At 41.2% G+C, this 11,993-nt stretch overlaps 1 protein-coding gene across 1 annotated transcript; it reads left to right on the forward strand.

Moving 5' to 3' along the window:
- The first annotated feature begins 1,675 nt into the window (after positions 1-1,675).
- Positions 1,676-10,799, forward strand: LOC139595661 (lysosomal acid lipase/cholesteryl ester hydrolase-like). Its single transcript, XM_071439200.1, has 9 exons — positions 1,676-1,810; positions 3,799-3,913; positions 4,162-4,360; positions 5,107-5,216; positions 6,044-6,180; positions 7,117-7,257; positions 7,967-8,038; positions 9,337-9,405; positions 10,566-10,799. The coding sequence occupies exons 1-9, from the start codon at positions 1,682-1,684 to the stop codon at positions 10,797-10,799; spliced, it is 1,206 nt and encodes a 401-aa protein (XP_071295301.1). The 5' UTR covers positions 1,676-1,681.
- The last annotated feature ends 1,194 nt before the right edge of the window (positions 10,800-11,993 follow it).

An 11,993-nucleotide genomic window follows, 5' to 3' on the forward strand; every position in this document is an offset into this window, starting at 1 on the left:
TGCGCATCAAAGGGCAGGTGTGCCAGAGGGGGAGAGGAAAAGGCCTTTGGCCCATGCAAATGGGAAAAGGGAGTAACTGATGGCTTCATTTTCTTCTCCTTGTTTTTTTCCCCCTAAGGATGTCACTGTGGATGCATGAAGTCTCACCACTGAAAGCATGTACATAAATTAAATAAATCTTATAGCTGCAAAAGCATTTGGGTTTTCCCCATAAGTTAACACAGAGATTCTAACACCTGCTAGCCTGGTGTCTTTCTGTCCCATTTATACTGTATGTGAAAGCCATATGACTCTCTCAAGGGTACACTGATGAATTTCTAGAAGGTTTAAGGTTTGTTTTCATTAATACAAGAAACCTTCAGAAATGGCATTTTTGAATGTATCTTTCAGGCATCTTTCTCTACCTTTTTTTCCTTTTTAAAAGATTTCAGTTATTTCCAGTTTGCCATGGTAAATGTCACTCTTTGGCATTGTTTTGTTGCATAAAAAGACTAGATTATTGTTCAAAGCCCCTATGACTTGGCCATTGAAACTAATGAGACAGCTGTGTGCCAAGCCTTGGAGTTGATTGGTGCATTATGTCTGATTTACAAAGCTTTCATATTCAGTACAGTACAGAGAAATTTGCACACCATAAAAAAGGTAATAATTTAGCTACTGTATAGATTCGTCTTTAGTACAAAATGTGACTTATGCTGAACTTTTCCAGTTTTTCCCAAACAATGCAGAAAAAGAGGAATGTGTTTTTTACTTTTGTTTTAACTAAATAAAATAGCAGAAAGCAGTGGAATATTTACCCTGAAACTGTGCTTCCAGAGCACACAGGTAGGAGGATTTCTGTTGTATTGACAGAAAAATTGGAGTGTATCCTACAAAGTGGATAGACCACAATGAGTTTGGATTTCAATATAAAAAATATAATATTACACTTATATATATTCTAATAATATATAATGATGTATGACTTTTATAGTATATCTATCCATCTATCTATAATATTCCAATTCTGGCTTAATCCAAATGTTGTAGTCACTCAAGGGATATGATAGATTTAATGAAAAATGAAGATAATTGACAACACACTCACTCCCTCCCTCCCTCCTAAAGAAATTCAGAGGAAACAAATAAAAGAAATTTTACCTGTCCTTTCCAAACCCCAAAACCTTAATGATCTTCCCCATGGTGGTTCAGATAAAACACTCTGGGTTTATGACCTGTTCCATCCATGCTAATTACAAAAGCGGCTACAACCAAAACCAGGGCTTAACTACACAGAAAGCACTACAATTTCTGCTCAGACAAGCTTTACTGTGAGCACCAGACAATGCCTAAAATCCAGGAAGATTCAGCCTTTTCTCCAAGAAAGACAGATTTTCAATAGAAAAGACCATATGTAGAGAGAAAGGAAGGTACTCATCACAAATTAGCATTAATGTCATATAAACACAGGACCTCAGGTTGGTTCCTTCTCATCCTGGAGCCTTTGACTCATTTGTAATCCATATTAAAAAGGAAAACTGTAGACAATCCTTCCTTTACACAGGTACTTATTCTGTCAGTCCCTGGGGAACAGACCTTGGGCAACCTTCAGGAGACTCTGCTCTTGGGTCCTCCTGTGGAATTCCACACCACTCTCTTCCTAAGGAACAAAGAGCAACGTACTCTTCCACACAGCCCCAAGATGTGGTGCCTCCTCGTGCTGCTCTGCTCCCAGGGAATTGCCTTTTCAGCAGGATTCTCAGCAGCCTCCACTGCAGGTGTTGACACAAGCCGCTGCAAGCGCCGCAATCCGGAATGCTTCATGAATGTTGTAAGTTGGGTCACCTTCTTTCCTTTCCAACAAACATTCCAACCCGGAATGCTTCATGAATGTTGTAAGTTGGGTCACCTTCTTTCCTTTCCAACAAACATTCCAACCCGGAATGCTTCATGAATGTTGTAAGTTGGGTCACCTTCTTTCCTTTCTTTCTAAAGCATCTCTACCACTAGCACTACCACTGACTAACAGTGCCTATCAGGGCGCTAAAGTTCCCTTCAAAGGGTCCTTCCAGCACCACAGACCAAGAGGAAATGTCAATGCTCCTATCCAAACAACCTGAGCTAGAGAGAATTCCTTGCAGTGGAAACAAAGGCTGGCTTCTAATCTCAAGGCCTGCCCTTCTGTAACAACCTCTTTGCCTATTACAGTGGAAAGGGTGCTTGTATCCCTTCTTCAAATAACAGATTGTCAAAACAAAAACCCTTGCTGTAAATCAAAGATTTCCTCACTGTGGCAGCAGTGTAATAGGTGGTGCTGTGAGTCTGAAATAAGAGATCCACCTTCCATGGCTTGCTTAACCACACTTCGGCAAGAAAGGATTCACTGTGGATCAGATACAGATACAGCTGCATATTTACTGTCTGGAAAGGTACAACCTTGTTGTGAGAGAGTGGGAGCTTCAGACAAAGTTCATTAGAGAAGCCCCTCTGTTGAGCCATGAGTTGCTGAAGGGACCCCCTTGATTTCTAAACTCCTTCTCAAAGAGGAGTTTGGGTGCAGCTGAATCCTGTCTCAGCCTCTGACTCTCACTGCTGAAGCCTAAGGAATTATAAAAGTGTGATTGAACCATTCTACAGCTTTGTCCTGTAGGACTAACCATGGCAAACCAGATATATTTATATTTTTAAAAAATGATTTATTATAATTAATTATTAGACAAAAATACCCTAATCAGAATTTTTTACTATACAGAAGAGTAGCTAAAACTACTGGTATAGGGTAATATAGCTCAGTGCATTATATCAAAGCAATCATATAAAAGCAATTGTATTAAAGCTAGCAAAAAGAAACAATTATTAAAGTAGAGATTGATGTAACCCTCACCCATACCAACATCTGTGGGCAAAATCTCTTTTGCTCAGCCTCTAGGAGTAACTTTAAGGGGCATCCCAACCCAAAGGAGAAATCTTCATACACACTCCAAGAAGTGTTTATATTAGGAGAACTTAACCATATGAAAGTGGACTGGGCAATGAAAGTATAAAGTGATTGATTACCAACCTTATGCCTGCAGGTTGGCTTAGCAGTTTATCTTTGCCAGATCTTTGTCTCATTATCAGGATGCTAATTTGGGGTTGATGTGTCAGACCTGTTTTAGCATAATTCAACACCAACAGGAATACATGATGCTCTTTCTCAGCCTACCACTGATAGCTTGCAAAATAGGACATTATTTGAGTGGTTTGACCACATTCCAAGGCAGAATATCATAATACAGATGTGTCACCCTTGCAAAACAGGATAAACTATCTCCCAAAAGGTTAGTCACTCACATTGCCCCATAATAGGGAATCGAATTCCAGATAACTACCATCAAACAGGTCTGATGAAGACTTTACCACATCCTGCTACTCTTATAAATCTGTGTAGTGCTTGAGTGCCACAGATACAGCAATTACTACCATTTGAGTGATGTTAGGCATTAAGTAGAATACACAAACCACTTTACAGAAACCAACCCCAACTACTCTCGCTGCTGTTTGCATCCTCCAGCCTCCATGACTACAGCATGGCAGCTTTTAGGATCATCCACAAAAAAGAGAGACCTGGGGTTTGCTTTCCTGCAGGAATCCCTGTCCCTCCCTACCAGTACAACACAGAGCAGTAGAGAAAGGCTAGCAACATGCTATCACATTTATCTCCCTGGCATGTTCTTGGCTAGCTTCACATTCCTGGGCAGAAGCAGTCTCCAAACAGTTCTTATACCAATATCTTCACTGTAAATGCATGATAACAAACTCTCCTCTGGCCTCCCACAGAGTGAAATTATCAGATATCATGGATTCCCCAGCGAGGAATATGAAGTTCCAACCGAGGATGGATACATTCTTGGTGTTTTCAGAATTCCTTCTGGAAGGAACAGCCACAATACAGGTATGACATATAGGATATAAGGACAGTCTGAGAGCCAACTCTCACATGGATTCCCCATCCTTCCCCTTTGCAAATGCAAAGTTCCATACCTTTCCATCTCAGCAAGGGTACCGAGTCATTCAGCCTAGAATGGGGCCTGAATTCTGTGTATTGGCTAAAACACTCCTGCAAAACCAAATTCTGAACCCCACATTTAAGTACACATTACCTATTACTATTTCAGCTTAAGAAAATCTCTTCTGTTGTAGGGAAGAAGCCTGCAGTCTTGCTACATCATGGTTTTTTATCAGATTCTATTCACTGGATTGCCAACCTGCCCAACAACAGCTTGGGCTTCATCCTTGCAGATGCTGGCTATGATGTCTGGTTGGGAAACAGCCGAGGAGACACCTGGTCTTTAAAACATAAGACCCTTAAGCCCTGCCAGAAAGAGTTCTGGCAGTTCAGGTACTCTTTGGAGAAAGAATTTCTGAAGAAAGCAACTATCAGGGAACTAGCAAGATTAGGCAGTTGGTATTAGAATGCACAACCTTTCCCCTTCTGGCTAGATGAAAAAAATTCCCTTCTAAATTATATGAAAACATGACATGTTTTCTTTTCCACAAACTCTTTTCCACAGATGCAGCCACTCCTGGGCATATCAGGGAGGTTATAAGAAGGAATTGGCTGCATGAGCTGAATTGGCTCTTCTGGAATCAGCACACACAGAAGCAAAGCTGGAAGTACTCAGGTCACCTTTGCTGGTTTCTGTGGGAAAAGGCTTCCAAAATTGGGAGGCATCTGTCACCTTGAAGTCTCCCACCAGACACCATGTTCCAAGTGCAGAAAGGATAGGAGACTGCTCAGCTCAGCCTAGAAATCTGATCTACCACAACTGATGTTATCTGAGAGAAAAATATTTCTCGTAACCCATGCAGGTGAAAGCCCTGATTAAATTCAGTTCCCCAAGGGCTGCAGCTGTCAGGTGAAGCTGGCACCTCATGCACACAGAGCCCAGGGCACCAGGCAGCCAGGCTGCACAGCTGCACCCTCTGCCCACTTCCCCAGCTCAGGCAAGGATGCAGACTCTGTGTGCAACCTCCTCCTCCAGTGGCTCCTGCTCGGTGCAATGAACAAAACTCACAGTCAGTAACAAAACTGACAACACTGTGATAGTCAAATTGTCTGCCAGATTTTTGTGTTTCTCCCCACAGCTTCGATGAGATAGGTAAATATGATATTCCAGCAGAGCTGAACTTCATCATGAATAAAACTGGACAGAAGGATGTTTACTATATTGGTCACTCTGAAGGGTCAGCTGCAGGTAATGTTAGAACAGTCAGTGTTGGTGTTTATGATTTATAGATAAGGTCTGTGAGACTCTGGGGTTTATGTCACAGTGTACCATTGTCCTTTTACAAAAACAAACTCAGAAACAGAGGAGAATATGGGGGGAAGTGGCATTATTAGAAAATCATTTTCCTTTCTTCCCATATGCACATTCTAAGAGTCTTTTTACAGAATTAATAGTTCAGAAAAAATCACCACCTTCTTTGTCTTGAGATAATTATGTCAGCCAATCAAATCCATCAGTGGAGAAACTTAAACACATTCAGAAAACAGGATGGAACAAACCTTTTTTAGCTTTAGTGTCTTCCCTTATACTCTTCCTTTACGTGTGAATTCACTTTCATGCAAGTATGTGCTTAATTACAAGGAAAAGATTTATTCTTAATCTTCAGATAAATTTTGTATTGCTGAATGGCAGCATACACATGTACAGTCTTTTAGAGACTGCAAACTGAGAAACTCTTTATTTTGAATTCAGGGAACTTCAGAGAGAATTTGAATTTCAAAAATCTAATTAATATAACTTTTCAACCAAAACTGGCCCTAACACAAAATTATCAGTTCTGACAAAAGCAATATGAGGACATGCTCTAATGAGCTTGTATCCTTAGAATGAACTTTATCTTCCAAATAAAGGTTTTAAGCAAGAATCAAACATTCTCCTTAGGTCTGCAGCACAGAAATAGAAAACAGCCAATGGGACGCTAACCTAGCCTCATTCCTTTGCTGCCTACTGCTTTTTTATTTATTTGGTCTGTGGACATCTCTTCATCAATTTGACTTCTTTTTCTGAGCTTGCAGGCTTCATAGCACTTTCTACTTATCCTGATATGCCTCAGAAGATTAAAGCATTCTTCGCTTTGGCACCAGTGACCACCATCACACATTCTACCAGTCCTCTGATAACAGTTGCACTGCTTCCCCAGCCACTGATCAGGGTAAGGAATTTCTCCTTCTAAAGAGAAAGACTTAATTGTCTGCTTTGTCTCTACTGGACTCACTCAACCTGAACTTTTAAGGGGTGCTCAGTTAGAATTGAATTCAGTGTATCAGACTTCAGACTTTCCAAAGAGCTAAACTGCAAGGTTTCACATGGTGTGGCTTTTGCAATTTCTTTAAGGTAACAGGCAAACTTTCACCATTATTTATTTAAGTCAAATATTTCTGAAGAAAACTTTCAAAAACCAGAACAAAAGTAATCTAATATAGTCTACTAAATCTAGCCTTAAGGACTAATAAAAACTACAAGTAAAATATTTCACATCTTAATTTTTTCAGACATGCAGAACATTTATGCTTGTAAAGTATTTATTTTTAAAGTGATAATTTAAACTTAAACGCCAGAAGGTGTCAACTTAATAGAATTTGCTGGGAATGTGGAAAGCATGCGTGCTATACTTTATGTGAAACCACAGAAGCACATCCTATTTCTGTCCATGCTACACCCATGATGTGACTATAGAGCATTCAGCTCTACACCCTTCCCATTTGTCTCATTTGTCTGATCCCTCTTTACTTAGGAGTGGTACTCACAGTACAGTTTGCACCTGCCAGGAAAAGGTATTAGGGCAAAAAGGGACTTCCTATATTCTGCAGCCATCAGTGCAGCCAACTTCCCTTCTCACTGAGATGAGGACACTAAAATCAGATGGATAGTGACCTCCAGCATTTGTGTCAAGGAGAAGGAGGAACATGTGCTCTGCCCTTGGGAAGAACACTGTAAAGGACAGTGGGATGGCAAGCAGTTTCAGCAATCTTGCCTCTCAAGAAGAGGCAAGGCCATTAAAGGAGAGAGAGCGACTTGAAGAGGGAGTTTATTGCATGAGATAATCTTGCAACAGCTAAGCAAAGTTTTGCACTTTTCCTGCCCTCAGTTACTACTTGGCTGCAAAGGAGTTCTTCAATACAATGAGCTGATGAAAGGACCTGTAACACAGTTCTGTGCATGTCTGGGGAAAGTTTGTGGCAACATCTTCTGCTACCTGGTCGGGGGCATGATACAAAACATGAACACGGTAAGCGCCTCCCAGAAAAGCTTCATACAAATAAATCTGAAGCTTTGAAGGGCAACTGGACAAAGATCTTTTTCTCTTTTTGCACAATTCATGTATTTTCCCTCCTAAACAACAAGACATCTGAGTCCTCTGAACATAAGAGAAGATTTCTTTTTCTTTCTACACATTGAAACATTTCCAGCCATAACTCAAAGCTCTTTCTCCACACTTCTCCCAGCAGAAAGATTGCATTGCTTTACTCTGGCTGCTACCTCTTGTTCTTAGAGACCTTTCACATGTCTGTTCTCCAGTCACCTTTCATCTCTCAGACTATTTAACAAGTGTACCCATAAAAAGCTCTCACGCACACAGCTTCATTATGCCCAAGAGAACTGTAGAGAATCTTTCTCTATTGATTATGCACAGCCCTATTTAAAAGCATTATACAAATCATACAAACTGGGAAAACAAAGGCCATACACACTTCTCAAATTATGTTTTCTCTATGTTGAGAATGTTGAAAAGATTATCCCAAAGATATAAAATCCCATGTACTCATTCCTACTGTAAACTAGTGTATTTGTGAATCTTTCCTCAATCTCCATTTTTATATCTGAAGAATATCCTATAAAAATGGGGTATGTAGCAGTTTGTGCCTCAGGGTCTTCACAGCTTTATTCTGTCACAGCACTGGATCTCTGCCTTCACAACACTTCTGCTTTGTCTGCAGAGTCGAACAGATTCATACACGGGACATTACCCAGCTGGAACATCGGTACAGAACGTTATTCACTGGCACCAGGTATAACTGTGCTGACACATAAACACCTTAGCATGGCTTTGTATGCAACTGGCAGCCAACAGGGCAATCCAGAGGTGACAGATCTGGAAATCTGCCCATCACATCTTCTCACCTGTCACAGAGGGAGCCCTGTTCCCCGTGGCTCACCAGATCATTCCCCAAATTTCCCCTTTGGCACCAGGCTCTGAGATTTCCCCAGGGCACATCACACCTCTCTCGGCTCTAATGGCTTCCAGCCTTCATCCTTATTTATGGAGATGTGTGCAGAAAGCTGCAGAAGTGAATACAAGCACAGTCTAGGCACTTGGCAGGTGGGATAAGTGAGAACTTTACAGTCAGGGATGAACCAGACAAAGAAGGGATTTAGGTTAAAGCTCATCTCCCAGAGGGTTAATTGCAGCCCTGATTACTCCAAAAGCCAGTTTACTGCACAAATGCTTCTGCTGGCACAATGGCAAAATGGGGAACTGCCTCTTCTGCTGGTACCTCATGGCACTTTCAGACCTAAGATTGCTCTGCCTAGGCTCCAAATCAGACCAGGGCAAGATGGCATTGGCTCAGAAACACACCACTCTGTGGGAACTGTGAACTTAGGTGAACCCTAAGGGAACTGTGCCACCTAAAGCAGCCCTTAAATACATATGTGCTGCTGCACATCCCCTGCCTAAAATTCCTGGTATCCAGAACAGAAACCCAGCATCCAGAGCCAGAAAATAGAGATGAGCTAACAGATTTCTATCATATCCTCAGTTACTTAGAGGTTTAGATTAAAAAAAACACACACACATTATCAGTAGGACAGGTTAACCCTTTATTATTTTGATATTCCTTTTAGACAAATCACAGAAGACAAGAGTTTAGTGCTAAAGTAATCACACTCAGCTCCCAATATGCTTGCATGCAGTTCAGAGCCTCTGATATCATTGCCACTACTGTGAGCAGACCAGAGCAGACCAAGCAGGCACAAAAAGTTGAGGATTTTGAGGAGGTATCCCAGGCTAGTGAGAGCCCTGACACGGTCCTGCATCACAAAGAGCTACATTAGCTGACTAAAGAGCCAATTAAATAGGGCAGCAAGGCTCTAATAACTCAACATAACAGGGGTGGTGGCTGAAGATCAGGAGAAAATGTTAGCAAGGGGAAAGGTGGTGAAACCACTTATCCCACAATCCCTCCTCAGTACCCCTGGAATCCTGTCTACTGCCTGAGACCTGAGTTCAATCATATGCAAGAAAACAACTCCTGCACTCTGTCTCTTAACATTTTCATTTTATCTGTCCTTGTTACAATATTAACAGATAAAATATGCAGACCAATTTCAAGCTTATGACTATGGCTGTAAGGAAAACATGAAGAAATACAACCAGGTAAGGCAATTCATTTTTCTGAGAACTCATCCGTGGGTCCTGGCAAAACTAAGAATACAAAAATTCATATATTAGCACCTTGAATGCTACAAAAAGAAGGGAAGGGTGGTCTTAGGTAAAGCTTCATCTGAATCTAATAGTCATAATTGTCAGAGTCTATTCACAAACATGGCATATACAGATTCTTGCAGCCTCCCCTACTGATGCAGGGATGTGTCCAAGAACATATCACTTTACCTGCCATTCCCAGAAGGCCAGGAGTCCAGGTCCTAGACTGGATAAGTACAGAGCTCTTCCCCAAAAATCCTCAAAGTCTGCATTTCGATTAAACACAAAAATGGGGATGAAAAGGGAAAAAAAAAAAAGTGGAAATGCATACCTTGGTTTTCAGAGGCTACTTGCTGTAAAAATTAAACTTAAGGGGTGGTTCATTATGGCACGGTGGAGACTTCTGGGGAGAAGTATCCTGTATGGGAAAAAGGAAACAGGCAAAATTTGGTGTGTAGGAGCTTTATTTACTGTGTAGTCAACACCTGAGAATGCTCTGCTCCTCTTGCAACATTTATAACTCATCTGATTGTTTTTTGAGGTTTGATCAGATCAATTGACTTGTAGAGTGCTTTGTGAGTCAGGGCAGGTTATTTCATGGGTGGCACATTATTTTGCAAGTGGATAAAGATCCCAAGGACACCTTCCTTCTCAGACACCTTGCATACACACATACAGTCTTTAAATACCTGATGTTTAAACTTTGAAATGGGCAATGTTTTATTCCCAGTATTATTCCCAGTGGAAGGTTAGGAAATGTCCCAAAAAGCAGTCAAGAAGAAAGATAACTGAACTGTCCTTCCATAAGAGTAAGTTTCAAAACATCTTGTGCATGGTCCCTCACTGACAAATAACCATCCTGCACTAAGGCTTTTGGTTCAGATCTCAGACAATCTCCATTTTAATCTTCTGTGTTTCTTTAACTTCTGTGATGACAAGCAAGGCAGGGAATGGGCTTAGGGCAATGAGCAGTAAGAGGGTGACCTTCATCCTTATGGCTTTACTGTAGGCAGTGCAGAAGCAAAAGCAAAGAGAGGTGATTGCACAGAAACCTTTCTCAAACACAACTTTGATACAGCAGCATTCACTCAGGTCTCCTCCCTGTCTTACAGACTGCTCCTCCTGAGTACAAGATAGAGGAGATAAAGACACCAACTGCTGTTTGGAGTGGTGGACAGGACAAATTGGCAGATCCAACAGACATAGCAAGGCTTCTTCCTCGGATCACTAATCTCATTTACCATGAGCATTTTCCTACATGGGGACATCTTGATTTCCTCTGGGGCCTCGATGCAGCTGAGAAAATGTATCTGAAAATCATTGAACTTCTAAAAAAATATGCTTAGAGTGCTACAGAAGGATTTAATTCATGCAATAGAAACTCCAGATATTTCTATTTAGCAGTTGATTATTGGGATAGGTATAGAGGTTTACAAACTACTGACAATTGGTTTGCAATATTTTTACACTGATTCCTTTGGCATTACACTATTTTGGTGATTGCAGAAGAAGCTGAGGTCCATGTGAATGACCACTGAAATTATAAATATATTACATAGAACACTTCAGGGATCCCTTACTTTGGAAGATTTCAGGTTTTTTATGACTGATTTTGCAAAGATGTCATTTTCTGTTTCCTTGTTGATCTGCACTACATATTTCACTTGAGACAAAGGTGATTTCCCCTGAAAACCCAAAATGGGAGGTAATTTCTCTGTTTACTGAACTTTGCTGAAGTTGAATCATCTGTCATCCTGATAGTGTTTCACCTGTCTTCCTCTCCTCACAACACCAACAGCAGCAAGGAAGACCTGAAAGGTTTTCACTTGTAAAACTACCCTGGCATCTAAGCAAACAGGAGTTGGCTATACTGGCCCAAATACAAGAAATCAAACACCATAACATATATGTCAGAGAAAAAGCACTTGACTGTTGGACAGATGCAGATACCATCTTACCCTCACACTAACTAATGGTTTGTTAGCCCTCTTACTACAAAGAGCACAACTGTCTTCATGCTCATAACCTGGGAATAGCAGCAAACTGTACAAAAAAGACAACTGCACCCATCTCAATAAATATTACTGCCACCATCAGTAAACAAGTTGAAGTTCTTCCAGGTCCTCATCTCACCATGTCAGTGCTTGCCTATGAGACTATTCCAGGGGGTACAGATCACACCAAAGGGTTCATCATTACAGGGCAAGCCAGGAGAGCTCAGGCACTGTGGGTGTTTCTGGGTGGGGGCATAAGCCCAGATTCCTCAGTCAAGACTTGTGGAAACTGAAACCCATTTGATAATAATCTGGGAGATAGAGAGCAATATAAACAAAACATGTTTGTCTCTCGTAATATAGAAAACACATGCAAAGGCCACCTTCATGCAAACATATGCAAACAACACACCTCCTCTAGCAACCTGTGGTACCACTGGGAACTGAGTTCTCAACTCCTGGGGACATTTGCAGTGGCTTCTCTCGCCCACACCACAACATTTATAAACCCCAGTGTCCTGGCTGTCCCAGGGAACTCACAGCACA

Source organism: Agelaius tricolor, unplaced genomic scaffold (genome assembly GCF_023055355.1).
Source record: "Agelaius tricolor isolate 1412-34295 unplaced genomic scaffold, bAgeTri1.0.p SCAF_13, whole genome shotgun sequence".
NCBI lineage: Eukaryota > Metazoa > Chordata > Aves > Passeriformes > Icteridae > Agelaius > Agelaius tricolor.

Coding starts and splice junctions, on each gene's coding strand:
- LOC139595661 (XM_071439200.1), top strand. CDS start 1,682: ATGTGGTGCCTCCTCGTGCTGCTCTGCTCCCAGGGAATTGCCTTTTCA. Junction 1,811..3,798: donor CGGAATGCTTCATGAATGTT/GTAAGTTGGGTC, acceptor GGCCTCCCACAG/AGTGAAATTATCAGATATCA. Junction 6,181..7,116: donor TTCCCCAGCCACTGATCAGG/GTAAGGAATTTC, acceptor TCCTGCCCTCAG/TTACTACTTGGCTGCAAAGG.